Genomic DNA, 26,597 nt, shown 5'->3' with positions numbered 1-26,597 from the left:
CCAGCTATCAAATCCTTGGTGAATGGGGGCCAGACAGAGAGTTCTGAAGTGCTCCCTCTTGTCTGTATAGTTTACTCCAGTTGTTTTCACTGTTCAACTGGTCTCTGCCAGTATGATGTACCAGAGCATGTTCACCTTGAAGGGCAGCCACTGGGCCACACCTGTTGCTAAATATTTTGAACATCACCTGTGATTGAGCTTCTTTAACTTTATACATGTCAATAGATTTGGTGATGATTCAATGAGACATAGGAGTCCTGTTTGGAGTAGTTAAAATTCTAAAGCCAACACATATATTTAACAACAATAATTGTAAAAAAATAATGTTGTCAACACCTGATGAAAGTTCACTATGTTTGAGCAGCTGTTACAAGCATTTTCACTTTTCACGACCCTGTGATATAAATATTATTATTATCCCCACTTTACAAAGGAGAAAACTGAGGCACAACCTAAAAAAGTTGGCCACACAGTGGTGATGTGAAACCAGAACAAATTGAGGCTCATAAAGGGTACATGACTTGCCCCAAAGAACTTAAAAACTAGGCCAGTGAATCTGAAAATAGATTACAGAACTCCTTGTCTTAATTCAGACCCATTAGGACCAACAGTTAGATCCTACTATGTGTTGGACAAGGGTTACTATCCCACTCAGTTGATCTCCATAACCTAGTCTGGGATGATTTTCTTTCCAAGCCTCACTCACCGATCTTTAGAAATACGCCCAAGAGATCATATAAGTGAATTGACTGCTACAAATATGTAATTACAGTCACAATTTGTAAGGAAAAAAAAATATATGTGAAAATGTGATTGGACAGCAACTGCTATTGCCTTCCAATTGCTATATATATGTTAAACTCTATGTATATTAAAATATATGTATATTTCAAACTATACTAAATGGGAGGTAAATATAATTTTAATACTAAAAAGTAGATAAATGATTTTTATCTACTTCCACCTATTTAATCCGATTTTAAACATATTTAATCAAAGCATTTGACAAGCTTATCCAAAAAAGCCTTACCATAAATTAAGCATAAATAACTAGCCTCAGCCACTGGAAATAATCTATATACATTCATCATTTAGAAGAAGTTAATTTTGTTCTCTTATAGCGTAAGAATATCCAAATCTGAAAGTGAACAAATAGGGAAGTCTCTGGCTCAAATTTACATTTGTGTTTTTACAGCATAACATTTTGGGGAAAATTCACTTCTGAAATAGGAGAATTCTGAAAGGGAATTTCATCTAATATGAGCCTTAAAAATAGTAATACATATTTTGGGACAGTGGCCACGACATTAGGAGAATTATAAGTGGCCCATTTTTTATGATGGGTTCTATATCCAATACTGAGGACTTACTATGCACAAGTCACTGTGTTGGTCTTGAAACATGAAAATGAATGAGATTTGGTATCTGATTTCAAGATATTTACATTCTAGTGAGTTGGATATGTCATGTATATAATATTGATACAAGGCACATGATAATTTTTAAACACATTTATAAGGAGCAGTAGAAAAGACAGTTCACTATTGTATGGGATGAAATGTAATAAGGAGGGGAGAAATCAAGAAAGATGAAAATGTGCATCCCCCCACCAACCAACCCACATTATCTAGTATAATTCCTGTCCTTGAAATGTTGGCTCAGTTAATTTGATGGAAGGAGGGGAGGGAGAAAGGGAGGGAGGGGAGGAGGAAGAGAGGAAGGGAAAAATGATGTAAAAGACTGATGTAAAGGTAAGATATTGGAAGTGAATCTTGAATAAACAGATGTGGCAGAATGATGGCCAAACACTGTAGGCCAGTGGTGTTTGGGAGATGACAAACATGTGAGTTGGGCTACAGAGTAGGGTACATGTGGGGTATGAGGAAGTATGGAACCAGACCATACAGAAAGGGGTTTGGGCTTTATATCTGGTGGGTTATATAGTTGGAGGTTTCTGTGTAGTCATTTCTTTGTAAGACTTTCACTATGGGTTAGAGTCAAGGCTATAATGTGGACCAAGTAGGCTGGTCTGTTCTGTTGCCTCAGTCTTACTGCCCTGCTGACTTCTCTTGGGTCTCAGCTTTCCCATGCTGCCCTCTCACTGCATCCTAGCCCCCTCAGGCAAGGAATATCCCTTGCTCCAGAAGCATGATTTGGTGGGATGGAAAGAGCATGGTTGGGAGCAGTATGATGGGAAGAGCATGATGGGAAGCAGTATAGTAGGATGGAAAAAGCATGGTTCAGGCAGACTTTGTTTCCAAATTCTGATTCTACCTTTTGGATAACTGGACAAGTTTCTCAAGCTTTCTGAGCCTCAATTACCTGCAAAATTGGGATAATAATACTGACCTTTTAAAAGTAATGAGATATTACTTTATACCCATTGAACTGGCAAAAATTAGAAATAACAAAAATAATGATTGCTGATGGAAATACTAATTGTTATAGTCTTTTGGGAAAGCAGTTTGGCAGTATCTGTTAAAAACACATACTTCTCAAAGCAGAACTCACACTTTTGGAATCTTTCCATGCAAATAAAAGCACTGCTTGTAAAGATATATGGGAAAAGACATCTATTGCAGCATTGTTTGTATGGCAATAAAGTGGGAAGAAAGTGCTTGCTCATCATAGGATAATGGTTGAATAAATTATAGTGCATCCAAGCTATGGCATATCATTTGAGCTTTAAAATGGATAAATTAGATCTACACAAATGACTTGGATGGATTTCCACAAAGTTTTGCTGTCTGTTAACAACAAGTGTATAGAATATGATACTGTTTTTATAAAATAAACACATACATTTAACAATGGCTAAAAATTTTGTGCCTCTTACTGTGTATCAGACACTCCTTGACATGTTTAAGGGGATTGACTTGTTTTAATGTTCAGTATCCTGTGATGGAGGTGTTATTATCATCCCCATTTCATGTATGAGGAAACTGAGGTGCACAGAGACCAAGTAATTTGCCCAAGGTCACACAGGTCAGAGGAGAGCTGGAATCTGGACTCCGGAAGTTGAGATCAGAGACCAGATTCTTAATCAGTGTGTTTTACTCTCTGAATAACTGGAAGGTGGGAAGTAAACAAACAAGATAAAAGGGAAATTACATTAAAGTCATGCATCATATGATGAGTTTATATACAATTTTATGTGGGTGTGTATATTCAGAAAGTGATGCATGAAGGAATGGTCCCCAAAATGCGGATGGTAGTTATCTCAGGGAGCTGTGATTGCACATCTGTTTTTATTCTATTCCTTATATGCCCTTTAATTATTTGAATTTCCTACAATGAACATATATTATTTAAAGAATCAAAAAAGGGAATAAACTCTATTCATTGTAGAAAAAAAAGAGATTTGTATGCATTTTTTAATTTATTTGGGTTTTCTTACAGGAATTATCATGAACATCTACAAAGTTAAAAGCATGTTCCTGGCCAGTATAGAATTTAAAACTGAAACCAAAGAAACGACTCAAAATGGAAATTGGGTAAGTAAATTATGGTCTTTTGCTTATTGGAATATATAATTAAATAATATTAGACTATCAAAAGACATGGAAAATATTTCGCAATCTATTGCTACATTTAAAAGACAATTTCAAACTAGTATACATTGCAGAATACCCTAAAAAATCTTCACATATATATGTGGTAGCTTAGAAAAAGTCTGGAAGTTTATATACCAGCATACTACATATGTTTATTTCTGGGGATTGAGATTATGAGTGATATTTTTCATTTCTTCTTTTGCTTATTTTTTCATTTAATAAACACACATTACTTTTAAAATAAGAAAATAAATGTAAGCAATAAAAATATCTTAATATTTTCCCTAGTAAATCAACGAAAAATCAAGATCTCATCCTGAGGAACTGATCATAGATACACACCCAGATTTATCTAAAATGTATATACTGCATTTCTCTATTATTTATAATAGAGAGAAAAACTGTAAGTAACTAAATAATCTAACATTAGGACATGGTTATGTAAATTGTGGGACAACCATATGATGAAATATTATGCCTCCAATAAAAAGCATGCCTTTGAGAAATTTTTAAAGACATGGGAAAATATTCATGGTATATTGCTAACTGAAAAAATGAAGACTTTTTGTTTTTCTTTTTACAGTTTAAACCTTAAAGGGAAAATCATTATATGCTTTTGCATTTTATATTTTTCTGCATTTAAAAATACTTTACAATAAATATGCATTTTCCTTACAAGTAGAAAAATAAATGTTATATTAAAATAGAATCAAATACTATCGTTTTTGAGGATTATGTAAGATCATGCAAGTATTAGCAATGGGAATCAACACTGATAAAGTAGCTCTCCTCTCCCCACCCGCTACGGACACCTTTCTCTCTCTCCTTCCTGACTCTCAGGTTACCTTTTTGTGAAATAAAAAATAGATTGTACAGAAATATAAAGCACTGAGTAGAGCATACACTCCATATATCTTAGTTCTTTCCCCTTCACTGAACTACCAGAGGGCAGCGGCTCTCATTCCACATTTCAGACTCTTACCATCCAAGAGTGATAGCCCTGGGTGTCACGGCGTATCCAGACACTGCATCAGTGCAGATCTAGGACAGGGGACAGCTCTCTCCCACGGTGGTGGGTAGCGGGGAGAATGCTTAGTAGGGTGATAATGGATTTCTAGAATAAGGAAAGGACTAAGAAGAATCCTACTAGGGAAGCCTGAGGGGAATTTCATAGGTGGCCCAATGTTTTGTTTCTCTGCAATGATTTAGATAAAGAATAGAACAGAATCTTCTGGAGTCGACACCACTGGCCCAGGCTTACAGCTACCCGTGGTTGGGAGCATTTATGCTCATCTCTTGCACATTCCTGAATCCGATTCCTCATACATAACCCCATCCTTTCTTTGCTGTTCTCTTTGGCAAGGCTGACTCTTGCTGGAGCTTTCCCCCTATCCTACAGAAATTTTGACCTGTAGGAGGCCTGAAACTAGATTAAGGGTTAATGTGTCCTTTGCCAAGTGACATCCCACTTTGTAAACAGCAGACAGCAATGCCATGACTTACGCCGAGCTCCAAAGGAATACTAGCTCAGGTGTGCACGCACCTGAGTATTAGTTGATTTTGTTAATATTAATGAGCATATGATTTGATCTAGTTGCCCTTCAAATTCAAATTAGGCACTGATTAAATAATAAGACAGCAGAATCAGGATGTGTTTAAACAGCACTCCCCCCGCCCCCGGAAGGTGCCTTGGTCTTGGGTGTGAGTGAGGATGAGCTATTAAGAGTGTTGAGATAACAGAACAGAGAGTTTTCCTTGAATTAAGCAGACTGACTATATCTTAAATAATGATGATAATAAAAAATCATTATAACTTTGCAGCAGTTTCAACCAGAATACTTGATATTCCTAATACAAATTTTACTCCTGGGTTTATAGCCTCTCCATCTGATTGCCTCTATATTTGTTAACTTAAATAGCCTTCACATTTGTACTCCTGGGTTTGTTTTTAAGGATTTAAAGTGTAAACTACCATTAAAGCAATAATTGGAATATTTTTACCAGTAGAGAAAGAAATCTCTCAATAGATAAGTGTATGCCCTATTTTATAAAGGACCTCAGAGCTCCCATCAACCAACAGATATTTTCTCAGGTTTCTTTGCCTTGGAGTTCATTTCTATTCAGTCCCGGCTGCTGCATCCCTGGCATGCACCCCTTGTGTGGATGAATTATTCATCGGCATTCCTCCTCCTCACATCTCCTCCACCCAGCTCAACTCCTGCCCACCCGAAGGCTGTGATGAGTCATTGGGAACAGGTGTCCTCCGTCTGGAGCTCACAATCTAGCTCTTGATCCATAAGCCAATCAGTTGTACCTCCTTCTGTTAGCAGCTTGCACTGTTAGCTGTTAATGTGGGGTAAATGGGCAATAAACATCCATTCTTGGTACCCAATGGGAAATATGTCTAGAACATTTGAACAAAATCGCTGGCCTAGAAGACACCCCAAAAGACACTTCCTCTTGAAATTCTTCAACTTTCACGTATCTGTTTTAATTTTTTAAAAATCTTATCTCCCAAACCAAGTGACATTAGCCAGCTCATTTTTTCTTTTGTTTTTAGTCCTTGTACTCTAGAAGACACCAGTTTCCTGTGGGAGCCAAAATTATAACAAATATTAAGCCAGCCAACCAACAAGCAAAGCTGAAAATAACTAATGAGGCTCAAAATCTTTGGGAATTATATTGGAAAGAATACTAAAAAAAGGTCAGTCCATAATATTGGTGATTCCAAGACTTAAGAAGAAGATGCTGGGTCAGGAGCAAAGCCTGGAAACAAAGACAAGAGAGCAAGGGCCCCTTGAAGAACTTTGGTCAGCAAAAATATTCTTCACTTAAACTGGAGAGTGTAATAAGCATTTTTATAATCAGCCTTATAGCTGTAGCACTCATAAATAGCCCAGATGTCACCAAGGAGATATATTTCTGCATGAAACTTATAATGGTGAATGTTTGAAATGAATTCTCAACATATATGAATGCCTTTTAACCTCATCATGACCTCAATCTCAGAGGCTCTCAATGGCAAATTCATTTACTTTTCATTCTAAGCTATGTATCTATCAATCAAGCTATGTATCTATCTCCACACTTGCAGTTCTGTAAGCAATAGATGCTTGGCCTAAGCGTTGTAGTGATAATCAGTTAAAATAGTGGTCTTCTGTACATGCTATTTCAGAAGGAAAAGGCAAAAATCATAACCTGTATATTCTATTTTTAATGGAAACTGGATCACTTGTTAATGTGGATTTCAAAATTCTTTTCCTTAGATCCAGAGGTTAATGGATATTAATAAATTATTTTGGTAAAAATCCCTAAAACTTCACATTTAGTCTTATTAGGAAATTGCATTTGTGATATGTGACAGAACTCATTGGAGTTACCACCATTAAAAGTTTCATGTAAAAAAACAAAACAAAACATCTAAAAGTGTTCCGAGAAATTGATCCTGGCATGAGCAATTAATGGTGTGAGATCCTAAAAGCATGAAGAAACACCACAAACAGTGTGTTTCTATAAGGGTGTGATATCTCCAAACCAAACAACTCTACAGGAAAAATCTCAGTTTGAAGCACTTAAATTAGATTATTTCTTCTGTTTCCTAAACTCTGCCATTCCACTTCAGGACACTGAAAAATTTGTATCACAGCCTAAATGATTATGATGTCCGAATTTATTTGCTTAGGATAAACACCACTCTTTGTCTTTTCACTCAGGTTTATTTCTCTCTCTAAGATGACCTAGAGTTAATTATGAGAACCTAGGTGATCTAACATGGTTTACATTTTTAGATATTCCAAAGAATTTTAAAACCAGGGATGTCAGAACACATATCTGAGTAGTATGAAGGGAGGTGCCAAGGGATTCAGTAAAAAAGTGACAATGAACTAGAAAAAGACCACCAAAAGCAACAGTATGGTGGATGCTGTGTTGGGCCACCCACATCCTCCTTCAGGAAGGAAGAGCTCACTCTCCCAGTTGCAGGCAGCCCTCATCCCTCTCAAGCTTCCAGGATCACCCCAGCAGAAGAGAGTTGCTTCATCCAAGGCCACACCCCTTCCCAAGGCAGCCAATGACAGGTGACTTATCAAATGGGAGGTTTTAATAGCCAGACTCTCTCATCCCAACTGGACATCTCAGAATGGTCATGTCATCTTCAGACCATGTGGCTTCTGTTGAGAATGCCTTGTAGTTCAGTTTCTCCCTTTACCCAGTTCTGCATTCTTCCCTTTCCTTTCACACGTGTTGATCCCAAGAGCTCCCCCTAATAAATGTCAGCTCCCTAATCTCCATCACAGAGTCTGTTTCCTGGGGAGCCCAGTCTGCATAGGTACCAGGTAAACAGTTTGAGCAATGGACGTGTATTATTGTATTCTGTGAGGTAAATACAGTTACTGTTCCCATTCTACAGAGGAGAAAAGTGAAGCACAAAGAAGTTAGTTACTTGTCATTACTTGTTAATTCCTTGTTAAGTACTTGAATTCCTTGTCAAAGATTACATACATTTCCAGTGGTAGAGACAGGATTTAAGCCTCAACCATCTGGTCCCAGAGTTCACAATCTTAGCAACTACCCTCCCTACACAGGAACCTCATTTAGAAAAACGTTTACAGGCAACATGAAATGAAATGAATGATGCAAACAGTTGACTCTTATTTTTAAGATCACTTTGATTTTCTAAACATTGATTCCAGGAGTAGCTAATATCAATCTTAAGTATGGATATATTTTCATATCACTCCAAACTGAAGAAATGCATTCAGCGTGTTTATCTAAAAGTTCCAAGTATATCACATGGTTTACCAGATGTCCATTTGTACAAATGTAAAAATCTCGTCTACCATTCCAGAAGGGTTTTTAGTAGTTATCAATGACAGATATAAAATAATATTACTTTTGTTTGTGTGTGTGTGTGTGCGTGTGTGGACAGTTAATCAGGAGGGAAAGAAAATAAATGATGATTTCATTTTCCTTTAGATAATATATATCTTTAAAACTCTATTATATGCACATGAATGTCCCCACTATTTCTCCCTCAAATTTTCTCCTAGAACCTACATAAATTTTTCTTTTACTTTTTTATTCTTCTAAAGATACTTGGGTCAGCAACATTTTCTCATAGTAACTGTCCATAGAATGAGGAATGATGTTCTTGCCGAAGATTTATTTTCAAGGATGCCTTTCAAACTTTTCTTCTTTCTTATTCTGTCTAGATAATGGAGCTCTCTGGTAGACGGTTCTCAAATGAAGCCATTCCTGACAAGTAGCTGTAAACAGCCTAATTCTGGTGTTTCAAATAAACGTCTTCTTTAAACGTAATTTCTCCAATCATTCTATTGTTTCATGAACAGTTACTTTACAGAGGAACAAATGTAAATGGAGATATAAATTCTGAAAATGGTAGGTATGGAATAAAACAGAGGGGGTTGGATATTTGTGTTGGAAATAGAGATGCTTAAAGAGAATTGGATAGATTTGCACACTGCTTCATTTTCCCATACAAATAAAACCCAAACGGTTTTCTAAGAGTTTGTGATTTTTAGATGTAGTAAATGGCCTCATACCTTCATCTTTACAGACTTCAGCTGCCTCTTCTGAAGAAGGACTGGGCACGGTGGCAGCGCTGGCACCACCTATAAGGCAGAAAGAGAAACACTGTCTCAGAGCCAAATACTGTCAGGTTGGAGCTTCCCTCCCCACCTCACTTCCTACTCCACTGAAGGAAGCAGGAGCCTGTTTCGTGCTCTAATACACGGAAAGGTCTTTGAAGGGGCTTCGGTTTGTGACTCTCTTCTACGATTAATGGAACAAAAACACTTCAGTTAAGACAGAGCCTGATGAACTACAAAACTATTTTCTTGGTGAAGAAGACTGTTTGCTTGGTAGTATTATACTTTGGCATTTTGTTTCTTCCCTACCTCTAGAAGAATGGTACATTATTTTTCTTAGTAAAAGACTGTGAAAGAAAGTATATCCTTGCAAGTTTCTACAAAGTGCTTTTATGTGTGTGTTTTTAAAGTTTGGTTTTTCTTAGCACAACACTTCTATTCCATTACGCCAGGCTGTCAGACTGCAGGGATCACATCTGATGGCTGTCAGAGAAGAGGTCCAGGAGAAGGGGATCATTTGTAGGAAAGCACCAAAAGCCGTTTGGTGATTTCATGTCAGCCAAGCACAGAGTGGGGACTAAGGAACTTGGAGGTCCGTGCCCGGGCCTCACAGCAGCAACTAACCTCGTCAGAGCTGGACTTTCTTCTTAGTATTATCAGCACCCCAGTGACTCCACTAGCATTTGGGCTCCAGGATAATAACTAACTTACTAACACTACAATAGTATATTTAAGACAGGAAGGCTTATCAGAATCATTTGGAATGGTTAATACTTGTCAAATGGAAAAGGAATACATACATTTTCTTCATGCAGTAACAAGGTTATGGAACTAAAGATAACTCATACACGCATGGTGACTAACATTTAAAGGCTAATCAGATATCTCCTAGTATTATCCTTCGTCCATAATGTATATGACTGTTACTTTTAGGTCACATCTCTATCAGAACAGAGAGTAAGATTTTTGGTAGGGAGATAATTGGAGACGAATCACTTTCTTTTGTTAGATGACAAACTCCTATTAACAACAAAAGAACAAACTACAAACTTTCAACCTTGCCTTGATGTCACATCATCCCATTTCTCTGCTTCCCTTCACGTCAGAACTCTCTAAAAGAGTAGTCCATGTTATCGCTCTGGACTTCCTCATCTCACGGTCTCTCCATAAAGTACTCCAACTGGCTTCGTCGATCCTCCTTGAAGTATTCTCTTATCAAAGGCGTCAATGACCTCACTTTGCCAAATCCAATGGTCATTTCTCCTTTCTTATCTTCCTTGACTTCTCAGGAGCATTTCAGTGTCTACTCTGTTCTTTCTGAAACACTTTCTTGCTGTGGCTGTTCCTTCTCCCCTGGTGCCACATGTCTAGAGGCCATGGTGTCCCAGGCCTCATTGTTCTCCTTATTTACATGTTCTCTCTAGTGAATCTCACCCAGTCACATGGTTTTAAGTATCATTTCTCTGCCAGTGACTCCCAAGACTGTAACTCTGGTCCACATCCCTCCCTAGAAATCCAGACTCAGATACCTAACTGGCTTCTTGACATCCCATATGGCCGAGAGTCCTCCTAATTTACCATGGCCAAAACTGAACTATTAACTCTATTAATAAAAACTGTGCCCTGTGGCCAGTCTTTCATACATCAGTAAGTGGTACCATCATCCATGTAGTTACTGATGCTAAAAACCTAGGAGGTAGCCTGGGTTCTTCTTTCCCCTACACCCTAGATCCAATCCATCAGCACATCTTGTTACTTCTACCTCTGGAACAAAACACCTCAGGCCATTTCGTCTCCATTTCCAAAAACCTCCATCACTGCTTTCCTGCTATAGTCTTTCAATTGGTTTCACTTTGGTTCTTTTGACCCATTTTCATTCACAGGCAGAGTGAGCTTGTTAAAACAGATTAGGTCCCTCTACTACTAAAAACCTCCCATTGGCTTCTTGTAGTTCTAACAAAATCAAATCTTATGCAGTCAGACATAACCTGGTCCTATGATGTCTTCCCAAATCTCGCACCATGTTCTCCCTCATCCATCACGCCCCAGCCACTCTGAACTTCCTTCTCCAACCTGTTAAAATCGGCCTGAAATCCTTTGCATTATCTGGACCCTCCATCTGGAATGCTCTCCGGCCATTTCATCATTGAGATTTCACTTTAATTACTGCTCCCTCAAGGAGTCTTCCCCGAGTCCAGCCAACGGAAAGTTGCCTTCTCAGGATTCCTTCTACATTACCTCATTTCTCCACAATACATTTGTCACTATCATACTTTTTAAAATTGTTTATTTTTGGATCACTGCCACCAGAATATAAGTTTCAAGGAAGCAAAGAAATTGTCTTTATTGTTTGCTGCCCTATTTCAGTGTCCAGAACAGTGCCTGGGTCACAGCAAACCCCGGATAGGTATTTGTTAAATGGCTGTTTGAGGAATAGGACCTACCACTTTCATTCGATCATGACAGCAGTCAGAACTGCTGGATTATGCTGGTTTGAGATTGTGCTTTTTGCATGATATGGAAGAGGCCTGCAGAGTTGTGTAGTTAGAATTGAAGCTGGACATTCTATTGAATGAAAGGAAGCCACTTTTATTTTGGAAGAATAACAGCAGGTCAGAAGGACTTTAATGACCAGGACTGCATCTCTGACTTCTCTGCTCTTGGATTAGGGATGCAGAGCAGACACAACAATGTATGCTGACACTGGCCAAGAGCATAGATGAATCCTGCCATTGGACTCTGTGCCGGGCAGCGGGCCCACTTAGAAAAGCAAGAAGAGCCCCTCAGGGGTGCATTTTGGAATCTTCTCTACCATGAGACGCACCCATATTGTGGTGATGTTGTCCATCCAAGAGGTGGAGAAGACAGCTTGTATTCTACCACTCTCTCCTAACAGGCAAGATGGTCCTAAATCCATAAAGACACTGCCTCTTCTCAACTGATTAGGGGAAAAGAGATGAATGAATAAAAAGCAGGCAGATGTGTGTGCATGTCTGTATGTCTGTGCCTGTGTATGTATATGCGTGTGTGTGAACAGGGGCGGGAGAAATCTATGTCGATAAAGACAGTTTGGGACAGAGCAGTGAATGAATAAAACCTGTAAAACCACGATATTCAGAGAATGGCCTCAGCTGTCAGCAGCTAGTTGATTAATACCCATCAGCCCCAAACAGTAAAAACAGTGACTGCTTTTCACAGAAAACTCATCTTCCACGGAGCATAACGATGTGGTGGCCGGGAGCTGGGGGCGATGGTGGTGTGGATAACAACGGTTTTCTGTATTAGAAATTCATTCCATTGCAAGGACTACACTTTAGCAAAGGGAGCCAACTGACCCAGTGGCAGGTACACAAGGTCCTTGCTGCCTTGCTTCAGTGCCTTCTCTGATTGGCCTCCTTCAATTCCATCTTCCAAGTTAATAATAAAAGCTTTCAGTTCTCTAGCAAAAGTTCCAAGGTTCATGTAGGAACTTTTCAGTGAAAAACTTATCACACTACCTGGTTTATTTCTAAGAGTCCAGCATATGGCTTAGGACGTGGCAGGCACATGAGCAGAGCCCACTATTTCAAAGATGTCCCATCCATTGGGCTCATTAGAACCAGAAGAATGACTTGGAAAATAGAAAGAAGAAGGAAATTTTTATTTTGGTGGTTATGTTGATAACTGCAAAATTGTGTGAATCATTCTTTTAAAGGAGAGCATGCCTGAGTACAAAAGTGGGGAGGAAGAAAAGATAAACCTAAGGTGATGACAATCTCTTTTGAGTCTTAAGTGCTATTTTATTTAAAAATGTTCAATTTATAATCTACAGTAGAAGATCTCTAAGCATTCCATTGGCATATCTGTTCTTCAGTGAACAGAGTTGATGTCAGGAAGGCTTTGGATCTCATTGAACTCTGGGTGTGGGGTAGTAAGCCTCTGTCACACCTCACACCATCGTCTACAACATACAGAGAAATGACCAGAAGCACGGCTCTTCAAAATTTAATGCAAAACAGTAAAGGACACTCCATTCATTGTGTAAGGAAAGCCTCTGATATATTTCCTGTGAATTTTTTTAAATTAATTTTTTTGTTTGTTTGTTTGCTCCCTGTGGCATGCGGGATCTTAGTTCCCCGACCAGGGATGGAACCCGCACCCCCTGCATTGGGAGCGCAGAGTTCCAACCACCGGACCACCAGGGAAGTCCCCCGTGAATGTTTTTCATTTCACTTTTTCCCCCAAACTAAATCTGCTGATTTTGACCTGCCCTAAGTCAGCCCAGCTCTGACATGGTCCTTCCAACCTCTGCCTGTCCCGTGTAAAGCATCACTGAGCAAACTGCGATCACACGGGAGAAGAGTGGGGCAGGTGACTGAGACCTGAGAGGGAGGGTACCCTTCTGATTGGTGAGCCTGACATTTGTAGTTAACAGGGTTGGTGGCTTCCTGAGGGAGACCTGAACGAATATTGGTATTAACCTGGTGAAACGGTATAAATATTTTCAGAAGAGGGCACTAAGCAAAGCCATGTTCACCTCTGGGGATGAGTCCTAGGAGACGCCTCAAAAGAAATCTGAGCTCACCTGCTTCTTGGCTCTGCCCTTCCATTTCTTTGGCACTTGGCTTTCCCTGTGGACCGTTCTCATCTTTCAAGAAAACCACAGAGGAAAAAAAAATATACATCAAGTCAATTTATGAAATATCTCTTTATGGCTAATATGCAGCACTGAAATTAATTGTAACCAGTGTAGCATGACTCCCCATAAAGCGAGGCAGAGAGATGAATCAGAGGTGTGAAACAGAAAAATTACCTACAGAAATAGGTGTATTTATCCTTGTCCCTTCTCACATGATTTGCTTGGTGGAAAGTTGAACGGCAGTAAACAAAATTCACTCAGCAGTTCCAGTAACATCTCTCTCCTTGCACAACATTTCCCAAAATGCAATACAAATTTTAATTCCAATCTGCTTTTTTTCCTTGACTCCAGCAATATTCACTGTGTAAGGAAACTTGGTTGATTACGTTCCTATGCCCTTTATTTTCCTGTTTGATGTATGTTGCAAAAGAACCCCTATTTTTACTTAATTTTTTAGACATTTACTTACATTTTACACATGACAGTCTAACATACCTATGCTCTGAAATATTCTGTGTTGAACAGATTACGCTGGTCAAATTTATGCTGTAGTACGTAACTCCTTGAAAAATTAATAACCGGACAGGTATAATGGTGGCTATATATCAGAAACTAGCTAAAAACTTCCCTTTGGCTTAAAATATATAATATATATCTGTGGATTTATGTGTAGAAAAAAAATTAACTCTTCAAAGGCAAATAAAGGCAACATTTTATAATTCATTGCTGGGAGGGTTTCCAAGTCTCTCTGTGTTTGGAAAAATTGTTTTAAATGATAAAACATAAGAGATGTAGTTAAAGTACAGAAAACAGAGAAGCAGAAGTTATCAGCACATATTACTATGGGTTAAAGATGGCCCCAGATCCTTGTCTCTCAAGAAGTGGAATCTATTTCTTGTCTCCTTAAATTCGAACTGGTTCTGTGACTTGTTTAGACCAGCGAAATGTGGAAGTGATGTCTGGGGCCCCCAAGCCAAGGCCCCAGAGGACCAGCAGCTTCCACTTTCTCCCTCTGGGAATCCAGCCACCCTGCTGTAAAGACACTCAGATTAGCCCCCCAGGTGGAGAAGAGGGGTACATGGAGCAGCACAGAGGGGCCAGACATGTGGGTGAAACCTTTTCCCACCTTCCAACCCAGCCCTGCTGCCAGCTGAATGCACCCAACTGATGACGTCAGCCAAGGCCACAAGGAGCAGAAGAATCACCCAGCTGAGCCCTTTTAAATTTCCTGCCCCACAGCCAGGCTCAGATCACTTAATCTTGTTGTACTTGACTGCTTTGACCCACCATCTGCTACAACGATCAACTCTTAATCCAGAGGCAAGAGGAAGGGGAATCCTCCCCCAGAGGAGGACTCAACTAGTGGAGCTGAAACAAGAGCCTCAGAAGCAACTGGGAAACAGTTCACCAAGCAGCTCTGAAAAACAACCTTTTGAGGAGAGTTGCAAATGGAAAAACATTTGGAATTGACCTGAACGAAAGAAAAATTTTATAACAGAATGACAAAGATAGATAGATAGATAGATAGATAGATAGATAGATAGATAGATAGATAAATAAATAAATAAGAGTGACACTGACATGGGGAAGGGATGCTATCAATGAATGAATATATCAGTATGTATATAATTCCCTCTGGCCAGCACTGTACCATTTGTCACGCGGGACACAGTATAACCTGGGTTGGCTCTGTAACTCTGTAAACCCAAGGTTCTGCATGACATATTTACAAGGATATTTCTGATATTTTCTCTGTTCTGGTTCTCCGCAGAGGCGCTGGCACTGGCTTTTGCTGTAGGAAGGAAATAGCCATCACTGCTGCTCCTTTTCCCTTAACAAGACCAAGTTGGTGCAGGAGCATGTGTCAAAAACATAAGTCAGTTTACCATATGATCCAGCAATCCCACTACTGGACATATACCCAGAGAAAACCGTAATTCAAAAAGACACATGCACCCCAATGTTCATTGCAGCACTATTTACAATAGCCAGGTCATGGAAGCAACCTAAATGCCCATCAACAGATGAATGGATAAAGAAGAAGTGGTACATATATACAATGGAATATTACTCAGCCATAAAAAGGAACGAAATTGAGTCATTTGTTGAGACGTGGATGGATCTAGAGACTGTCATACAGAGTGAGTAAGTCAGAAAGAGAAAAACAAATATCGTATATTAACGCATGTATGTGGAACCTAGAAAAATGGTACAGATGAACCGGTTTGCAGGGCAGAAGTTGAGACACAGATGTAGAGAACAAATGTATGGACACCAAGGGGGGAAAACCGTGGTGGGGTGGGGATGGTGGTGTGCTGAATTGGGCGACTGGGATTGACTTGTATACACCGATGTGTATAAAACTGATGACTGATTAAAAAAATAAAAAATAAAAAACATAAGTCAGTGTTTCCCCCTTTCTCCCACCAAATGGACTCAGACTCAAGCAGGAGAGATCTACCAGTTTTCCTATCTCCCCCAACAGACACCCCCTCCCCCTTTTTTTTTGGCCGCGCCATGTAGCACGTGGGGTCTTAGTTCCCCCACCAGAGATCGAACCTGCATCCCCTGCACTGGAAGCGTGGAATCTTTTTTTTTGGAAGCATGGAGTCTTAACCAATGGACAGCCAGGGAAATCCCAGACAGACCTTTTAACACAGATTCCACAATAGGCTTGAAGTCTGCAGTGACAGGCTGCTTTTAAAATTAGTCTGGTGACCACATCTCCTATGGAGTGGGAGGTAAAAATCTTATGAAGAGAGGAAGGTAAGAAGGGAAGGAGAAACAACAATTGAGTCACAGGAAGGTGAAGAATTGTTTCCACCAGTTCTAAATGCATGACAAGGAAATTCATGGTCAGACCCCCAAGTCCAACTTTATAATAGTAAAAACCAGTCTGGCTCTTTATCTAACCTACTGCTACTGGGTTTTACCCTTAATCTCTGTGCCCATGGTCCCACTCCCTAACGCAGTCTGGCATGTTCTGTTTTCAACTTTGAGTCTTGGCTGTGGGGTGGTCTGGTTGCAGGATTTCTGCCCTTGGGAAGCAAATTCAAGAAACACTCGGCATGTTTATCACGGAGTAAATGCCTTCTAGAAGAATGCTGGATTTGGCATTTGAGTAACTTGCCCTCAAATGAAAAGGCTCAAGTATATTGCTTTCATCAATTTCCAAAGACAGTGCACCCTCAAGGCCAGCAGGGGGAACCAGTGTAGAAGTCTGGCTTTCAAAGGCCAGTTGATAACATTCTCGGGCAATTAGGTTAGCATTCATGTCACTTTTAGAAGGACAGTTTGGCTGGCTTCTAACATTCCATCCGTTTAAAATACCTCAATTGGGTGAGTTCTTAGTGAAACAGTGGGCTTCCTCTGGTAGGAAAGATAAAAATCCCATCACGCATTTACCTGTAAGTATTTGATAAGAACAAGCTTTCCTTTTATCAGCCTTGTCTGTCTAGTTATCTTCACAGAAAGCATATAAACAATAAAAAGTTAAATAGAGTGGGGAATGTAAACTTGTGGTTTTTAGAAGGGATTTAAAAGGCTTACAATAAATGTGAAGAAATATAGGGAAACGACAGGCTATTTTGTGAGCTTAAAACATGTCACACAGAAACTAAATTCTCTTAGTTGATATACCTATAGGATCCCATATTTACTTCTGATAATAAATTTCCATATCATTCACATTGAATGTCACATAATACTACTTTCCCACACCAAAAAGCACAGTGACCTGTGTGAATTCTAATGGTTGAATCATTTTTGCTTCCCCAGTATTAAAACCATGCCCTCTATTCTTTCAATCCATACTTATGGAGCACGTACTATATGCAAGGATATTTCAGGAATTTTATAGAAATAAAAATAAGAGACTCCTGCTCTGAAGTTGGAAACTAGTAGAACCCTGCAGGTTTCCCCTCCTTCCCCAAGTATAAAACCGAGCAGTTAATGATTAGGAAAACAGAGTCACAGACTCAGTGTCTGATGTTCATTCCTGCGTTGTTTTACAGATACCATAACAGCCACCAGAGGAAAAAAAGTTAACTGCATGATGACCAGACGCTAGCCATGACATAAGCTGCTCCAACTTGAGTCTATGGCTACCACAATTCCAAGGGCTGGCCTCAAGAGAATGGGATTAACGTTATTGCTCATAATAATCTATATCTTTGTGGGTATCAAAATAATTGTAGCTTGTTCTGCCCATATATGTAAGCAGGCAACTAAAATTGTCAGCAAAGAGATGCTACAGACCCATGTTGACATCTTCCAGTCTGAGAATACGTCGCCTATGTCAGCATGAAAAAGTTACAGAAGACAGACCTTCACCCCTAATCCCAAAGAAATGGAATGATGTCTGAAAAGTGGGGATTCATAAGCAGTTCTTTGCAGGAAACTGCCCTCAGCAGGAAGCCCCTTTTCTTGTCACTTTAGCAAAGCTATATCGTAACTAATTTTAAACAAGGTACCCCCATGCTCTACTCATCTCCGGCCCAAGAACACCTTTCAAATCTTTTAATCGCACAATAATTTGTCGGTTCTTCTGGTAGATCAAAGAAGTAGGAAAGAAGAATAAGTAATTAACAGATGACTAGATCTCTTCCCTAGCTTCCCCTTCAGAATCTCGTGAACAAACTGTGTGAACATGATAACGTGTAGGGGAAGATAAGAAGAAGTCCACGAGCCTGCGTGCAGTGGGGAATGGTGACCACTCTGACGCCCTATCTCAGTGATTAACTGAGACTATCCCCTCCTTGCCTTTAAAACTTTCATGGCTGAGCGGAATCTTTGGAGGTGGCTTTTGGGGGACGCTGAGTCCACCATCTCCCCAGATTGCTGGCATTCTGATGAAAGGTACCTTTCCTTTCTACCATTTGTGAGTATTGATTTTGTAAGCGGTGAGAAGAAGGACCCCCCCCAATCAGATAACAAAGTGAATTCGTTTAGTTGTGTAGTTCATGTTTAATTTTATATGGACGAGCTTTATAAGGGCAAAATTTCAATGTTGTGGCTACAAATTGCTATCCTGATATTTGCAGTTCCATCTTTGAACTGTGCGTGGGGATGGGAAGAGCAAGGGGAGGTAAATCAGAACAAATTCATCCTTGCTACTAGGGAAACAACCGGATGGTACTGCCTGCTGGTATACTATTACCTTTTCTTATAAAGGCCCATGATTTCTGGACCCGGACAGGGCGCAGGCAATTCAAATACAGTGCTTTGCAGATTGGATTATTGATTCCAATTCTTCAGTTCCCTGTAATGGATTATTTATCTGTGTCCTTCCATGGTTGTTGGACTTGACCAAGTGATATGGCTAATGAAGCGTTAGCGGACATGATAGGAGCAAAGAGCTTGAACGTGTTGCATAATTGGACCTGATGTTTGTGCTTCTGACATTGGCCATGACAAGAAGATGCCTCTGCAGCTGCTGGTTTAAAGAGGAGCAGGAGCAGCCTTGACCCAAGTTACAGTCTGGAGGCAAGCCTAGAAAACTCACAGCTTGAAATAGAACTGCCCAGCTGAGCCCAGCCTACATCAGTGGAACCACGGTCAACCTGTAAACTTGTGAGCATGAGAATAAATCTTTTAGTTAAGGCACTGCACTAGGGGGTGACTTGTTACACAGCATTATTGTGACAATAGCTGATTAATACCAATGGCATATTAATTTTTCTTAGGTCAGGAAGACTCAGTTCTTTTTTTTAACTCAGCACTTTTTCATTTATAAGGAATTCAGGCTTAAATTTTGTATTTTGCCACCCAGCTACATTCTCATCTTACACATTCCAAAACTCTCTAGAAGACACACCCTCAAAAAATAAATTTAGCTTATATAAGGAGTGCTCTCAATGAGTATGCACTGCCATCAATGTTTATGTTTTATTTAACAGAGTTATGTGGGCAGCAGGATAATATTATTGATAGTTAATACCAGCTAACATGTATTGGATATTGGCTGTGTTCTGCTCAGTGTCTAAGTGCTCTGAATACATTATCAAATTTAATTCTCATAACAAGCCAATGAGGTAGGTATTATTATTATCCACATTTCGTGGATGGGGAAACTAAGACACAGAGATGCTAAATAATTTCCCTGAGATCCCACAGTGATGTCAGCAGGGTTTCAACCCAGTCAGCTGATACCAGTGCCCACTAGTGCCTCCCTGGAGATGCAACTAGTATTTGTTAGCTGGGTAAGATGGTTAAATTATGGGTCAGTAAAAGCATGGGAAAATGATACTTAATATAATAGCTGAAGAATTAAACTATAATCTCTTACAAACTAATGTAGAACACCAAGAACATTGAGAAACTAGCTTTTCTGACACTTATGCCAGATGGGTGCAAAGCTACAACTCTAAATTTGTTTTTTAATACTAAAGATACTTTTATTTTGAACTAATTTTAAACAATGGAGAGTTACAAGAACAGTACAAGAAACTTTGTTTTTTGCCCTGAACCATGTGAGAGGAAGTTGGGGACATAATCACCCCCTTATTACCCCCATCAGCCCTGAATACTTTAGTCTGTATTTTCTACAAAGACATTCTTCTTCATGACCACAATACAACCACCAAGATCAGGAGATTAGCAGTGATGACTTTCCTACCATAGAAGCCACAGACCACAGTCAAGTTTTGCCAATTTTCTAAGAATACCTTTCACAGCAATCTAGGATCACACACTGCCTTTTGTTGTCCTGTTTCTTTAGCATCCTTCAATCTGAGACCGAGATGCCCTCCTGACCTTGCCTGCACTCCGCACGGGGGGCAGGGGCGGGTTCACCACCTCACCACCACCACTTGAATGTGAATACCTACCTTGCTCAGCCCCGCTTAGTGGTTTCAGGAAGAAAGAAAGCAAAGAATGAAAGAAGTGGGGGGCAGTGGATGCTAGTTCCAAACATTTAAACACTTTGTTCTGGAGGTGTCATCAGCCAACTGATCTTATCTTAATAGATTGAGCTTAGAAAAGTAAGTTCCCGAGTTGGCTGCCTCACTACTTTAATGAAAAGCCTCATGCATGTGGCTATTCCAGTGCAGATGAAAGAGGTGTACAGTTGGGAAGTCACCATCTGACATGAGCGGTAGCTGCTGCCTCCTAGGCACCAGGAATTTACGCACCTCCGACCCATTACCGTGAAGCCCTCCACAGTCCTACTTAGACTTTCATCTACATTTTTACAGATGAAGATTTCAAGGTTGTGCGAGGTCAAATAACTTCCCTGAAGTCCCACAACTAGTGGCAGAGCTGAGACTTTAACTTAGGTCCAGATTGTGCCAAAGCCTGAGGTCTTTCTTGCCTTGCAGATTCCTGTGACCTCTTCTGACTCTTGAGAGCTAAATTGTAAGTCTTCCGCTGAGAAAGATGCTCTTGCTGTTCCTGAGGTGTCCTCAGCAACCAGTACAGTGCCTACAATCCCATAGGGGCTCCATAAACACTGGTCAGGGGATTAAGAAGGAAACTTCATTCTACCCTAAGAAGTAATAATTTTGTTGTCGTTCAAACCATATTTCAGCCCTCAATGTAGAAAAGGTATGGTGTTTATCTGAGCCTCTGGTTGAACCTCATTAAATTGTGGACAGTTAAAATATGTCACATCTCGGGCTTCTCTGGCAGTGCAGTGGTTGAGAATCCACCTGTCAATGCAGGGGACATGGATTCGAGCCCTGGTCCAGGAAGATCCCACATGTCACAGAGCAACTAAGCCCATGTACCACAACTGCTGAGCCTGCACTCTACAGCCCGCGAGCCACAACTACTGAGCCCATGTGCCGCAACTACTGAAGTGTGCGTGCCTAGAGCCTGTGCTCTGCAACAAGAGAAGCCACCACAATGACAAGCCCATGCACCACAATGAAGAGTAGCCCCCACTTGCCACGACTAGAGAAAGCCTGTGTGCAGCAACAAAAAGACCTAATGCAGCCAAAAATAAAAATAAATTAATTAATTAAAAAAATATTTAAAAAAAAGTCACATCTCTTTGATCACAAATAATGGTTCCTAAAAATCAAATGTGGTACCATGTAGGAAGCAGCAGTAGTTAGCGTTCATCTGTTTTTACCACCACCCTGGTCCAGCCTCCATCCCCCCTCTCCTGGATTAGGGCAATGGCCCTTATGCTCAACCTAGAAGCCAGATGGCTTGCTTTAAAATGTTGAAGTCAGATCACACCATTCTTCTGCTCACATGCTCCAAAACGCTCAAAGGCAGCAAGGCCTGTGTGCTGGAGAATCTGCTGTTTTCCTGCCCTGACTTCTTTCTAATCTCCTCGCCACTCACTCGCTCCAGCCACACCGGGCTCTGTGCTGTTCCTCCGGCACATGAGGGTGTCTTCTCTCCAGGTCTTTGTACTGCCCATCCAATCCCCTCTGCCTAGACTGCTTTTCCCCCAGGTTCTTCAAGTCTTTGCTCAAACATCCCCCTTTTCAAACTGTGCTGAACATGTCACTTAAAATTGCAACAGCTCCCCATCCCCACACACTCCATTCCCACCCTGATCTGTTTTTTTTTTTTGTCTTTTTCAATCATCCATCACCTTCTAGTATTTAATTTTGGTAGGTGTTACGTTCATTGTTTACATATATCTGCCCCTAATTGAGTGTAAGCTCCACCAAAGCAGGGATCTTTGCTTCGTTGCCTGTTGTCTCCTAAGAACTTAGACTGAGCATACGCTGTTCAATAAATATTTGTGAATTAATGAGACATGCCCATTCTTTACCTGGCCTTGCATGGTTACTTCACAAATTAATCACGGAAAAAGGGGAAAATTACTTCCTGTTCCACGTTCCTCAGGTTACTTATGAAATATGAAGTTCCTACATCATGTGGGGCAGAAGTTTTTAAGAAAGGTAGCCTAGACACAGAGCCCAGGCTCTAGTTACAATACACCTGTCACCATTTTGTCTTCTTACTGGAGCAGTTACCTTACAGAAGGAATCCCTTCCCCAGGCCAGTGGAGGTTATGTGTGGAACTTGTTACAATGCAGTTATCCAGATTGATGACTTAGAACCCCCCGGGAATGGAGTGGGGCACACAGAGCCCATTTGGGGAGATGCTGAGCAGTGCTCTCCTGGCCGCTAGTAGCAGTTCACTCAAAATAAACTCAAATAGTGTTACAACCACACCCCATTCACAGAGGCTGTGTAAGACCCATGGCTGGTCTTCAATTTTAGGACAGAGAAGACCATCATCTGGTCCTACCTCTTTCCAAGAATGTCCCAAAACAGCCTATTTGTGTGTTTAGGGGGAAGAGGAAATAATTAAACCCAGGGGTCCCCAACCTGCGGACCGCAGACCAGTACCAGTCTGTAGCCTGTTAGGTACCGGGCCGCACAGCAGGAGGTGAGCGGCAGGCGAGCGAGTGAGGCTTCATCTGCCGCTCCCCATTTCTCCCCATCACTCGCATTACCACCTGAACCATCCTCTTCCACCCACCGTCCATGGAAAAATTGTCTTCCACGAAACCGGTCCCTGGTGCCAAAAAGGTTGGGGACCGCTGATCCGCTGATTAAACTTGTTATTTTTAAAGTATATGTATCTGTTAAAGGAGACCTAAATGTGATGCAAGTTCAAGGAAAGGAAACGCATGAGACTGTACCATGCAACTGTCTCTTCCATATATTTTGTAGGTTGGTAAGTAGAGTGTCAAGTATACAATAAGAAACTCAACAAATATCTGCCACAGGATTGAACTTTATAGCATTTCCACAAGGAAGGTATGATCCCAGCATACCAAAACTTGCTAGTGGCATATCTTGGTATAAAAATAGCACAAGGCAATGCACCAGAGAACTATTTTCAATATCACACATCCCCTCTTAATAGATAACATACAGTTCTCCCATATGGCATATTAGTACAAATACTTTTACTCTGATATGGTTAGTTTTTAATCCAAGGATTTCCAAGTACTTTACAAACACTATTCATTAGCACAGTCTTCCCTGGGGAAGTTGCAATGCCTCACAGAGATACAAAACACAATCAATAACCATTAAGGAATGACAATAATAAGAAACATATTAATGTGGTTTTTCTTTTTCAAAAAATAGGAAACCAACAAAGGGGAATTAAGCAACTTTCCATAAGTATTCCAATGAATTCATGGTGCAACTAGGGTTAGAAATCAACTTATGCTGGTGTTCATGGTTATAAATTACACTGGTTTTCAGGTAGTAAAACATAACCTGGTGTCTACATCATAACTGGGAAAATTATGACCAAAATAAAGCTTAGCACAATAATGGGCTTCTTTTGCTCTCTCTCAAACAAAACAACAATTGCACTTTTTCACTAACTTTAAGCCCTCAGGTTAAATTTCCTTCTAAAAATTATATTTCTCGCTATTTTCATTTATGTTTCTGAATTGAGATAACTGGTGTGCCTACACATTTTGTTTGAAACAGGCACACGTTGTGCTCTGTGCAGATGTTAAATACAGAACTGGCAAGACAAAACACTGTTTTGCTTTTTTGTTGAAGAACAGAAAATACATAAAGATGTTCTCTGAAAGAAGAATCATCCCATGAATAAATTCAAAAGCTGTTAGGCATCTTTGTCATGAATTAACGTTTGTTGAGTACCTACAAAGTTCAAGATGGCGGAGAGGGAAAAAATTAGGTTATTTGAAAGACAAAAGACTTTCCCTTTGGGAGTTCACCAAAGAAAGATGGATGGAGTGGTTTCCTGAGAGGTACCTGCCCACAGAAGGTGAAATTAAAGCTTGAGGCAATCCAGAGAGAAACATAAAATTTTATCTCATATAGGTAGATCTCAATAAATGTTGGGTATTTCAGCTGAATTAAATGAGAAATATCTGACTAAGTGCTTCGATTATCCACTTTGCTGTGTCCACATGGCTCTTTGGGAAATCACTGATTGAAGAGGTACATGTGCTGAGTACAAGTGTCCCTTGGGGAGGTGACAATTCAATACACATATACATGAAGCTGCACAAGGTCCACTTACAATGGGAAGTTAAAACCTCCATTTTTGTGTTTCTATCCTTTCCCCCCTTTAAAATAGTTGCTCTTTCAGTGTTGAAACATGCTATCTTAAGTGGTGAAAATAAAAATTTTAAGATGCTGATTTGATATTTTGAGCTTTAGGGTGAAAGCAATGTTTGGGTTCTCCACGATTCAAAATGAACTTTTTATAAACATGTGCCCTAACTCAAAAATAATCCTATAGATGACAAAACTTGACAACCACTCCTAAGCTTACTATCAACTATACAAACAACAGTGCTGTATATATGTGTTTTATCTCTCTTTAAAAATGGTGGAATTCCAGTAATGGTTGTAACCAAATATTTACTTAATAGATATTAAGCTAGTTAATGGCTATTGGGCACTGAAAATGTGGTGCGTCCAAGTTGAGATGTGCTGTAAATGACAACTACACATCTGGTTTTGAAGACAGCACAAAAAAATATAAAATATTAACAATTTTTGTATTGACTACATGTTGAAATGACAATAGTTTGGTTATATTGGGATAAATAAAATATAGAGTTACAATTAATGTTGCCTGTTTCTCTTACTTTTTGAAAAAACATTGCTTCTCAAAATTAAAAAAAACTTCTCAAAATTTAAAAAAGGTAAAAATTATATATACATTTATGGGTCACATTATAATTCTCTTGCATGGTGCTACTCTCGAGATAACTGGTGAGGAATGGAACCATGGAGCTGAGAGTCCAGTGCAGCAGATAGATACTGAAGCGGAAGGTGTCAAATCCCCACCGTGGTCCCTTGGGCCCCTCCTCTGATCTCTGCGAACTCCCGTGGCTATGGCTTCTCCTTGTGAACACGTGTGGCACTCTGCCATAGGGGTTTTTCTAGTCTCAACAGGATACTTGTCTTGTACGGCCAATTTGGAAGCAGCCCTCAACCAATGATGGACAGGAGTAGGAAATTAACACCTGCTTTCATGCCCCGAGTGGGACGACTCTGAGGTTCCCACATGGTCTCCCAGAGTCCTCCTGCAGGACCCAGTCCTGCATTTCTCTCCTTCCCTTCCCTGTCTCACATCCCTACTTCCCTCCTGGTGCTTCCTGGAATCACTCCCCAAATCAACTGTTTGCCCTTGAATGCTTGTCTTAGGGTGGGCTTCTAGGGAACCTGATCTAAGACATTTTTAAATCAAATAATTACACATATTGTCCCCAATCATGATAAATGCTAGTAGAGGCGAGGGCTTCTAAGGTCATCAGAGAGGGCTTCCCTGTGGAAAGGGCATTTGAGCTGAGAAGTTAAGGCATTTACTATGTGAAATTAATCAGTAGAAATGAATAAGGCAAAAAGGGAGAGATGGATGAGTATTCCAGGTGGAGTGAAGAGCATGTCCAAAGGCCCTTATGTGGGAAAGACCCTGGCATCTTTGTTTTTTTTGTTGTTGTTGTTAAACATCTTTATTGGAGTATAATTGCTTTACAATGGTGTGCTAGTTTCTGCTTTATAACAAAGTGAATCAGTTATACATATACATAGGTTCCCATATCTCTTCCCTCTTGCATCTCCCTCCCTCCCACCCTCCTTATCCCACCCCTCTAGATGGTCACAAAGCACAGAGCTGATCTCCTGGTGCTATGCGGTTGCTTCCCACTAGCTATCTATTTTACGTTTGGTAGTGTATATATGTCCATGCCACTCTCTTTGTCACATCTTACCCTTCCCCCTCCCCATATCCTCAAGTCCATTCTCCAGTAGGTCTGTGTCTTTATTCCCGTCTTGCCACTAGGTTCTTCATGACCTTTTTTTTCTTTTTCCCTTAGATTCCATATATATGTGTTAGCATATTGTATTTGT

The 26,597-nt window shown here is 40.1% G+C and overlaps 1 protein-coding gene across 3 annotated transcripts in view; it reads right to left on the bottom strand.

Moving 5' to 3' along the window:
* The window catches only part of MACROD2 (mono-ADP ribosylhydrolase 2), a 1,951,733-nt gene that overhangs the window by 87,093 nt on the left and 1,838,043 nt on the right, over positions 1-26,597 (bottom strand). For 2 of the 3 annotated variants that reach the window (XM_082428620.1, XM_082428619.1), the window contains 2 exons: positions 13,725-13,787; positions 9,116-9,184 (listed from right to left, as the gene is read on the bottom strand). In XM_082428620.1, coding sequence (XP_082284746.1) covers positions 9,116-9,184; positions 13,725-13,787 — 132 coding nt within the window. The remainder of the gene's footprint in view (positions 1-9,115; positions 9,185-13,724; positions 13,788-26,597) is intronic. The other variant, XM_082428621.1, reaches the window with a different exon arrangement.

Source organism: Balaenoptera physalus (genome assembly GCF_965194825.1).
Source record: "Balaenoptera physalus genome assembly, chromosome: 16".
Classification (NCBI taxonomy): Eukaryota; Metazoa; Chordata; class Mammalia; order Artiodactyla; family Balaenopteridae; genus Balaenoptera; species Balaenoptera physalus.
The sequence above is the reverse complement of the archived record's forward strand: the minus strand, read 5'-3'. Positions and strand labels throughout refer to the sequence as shown.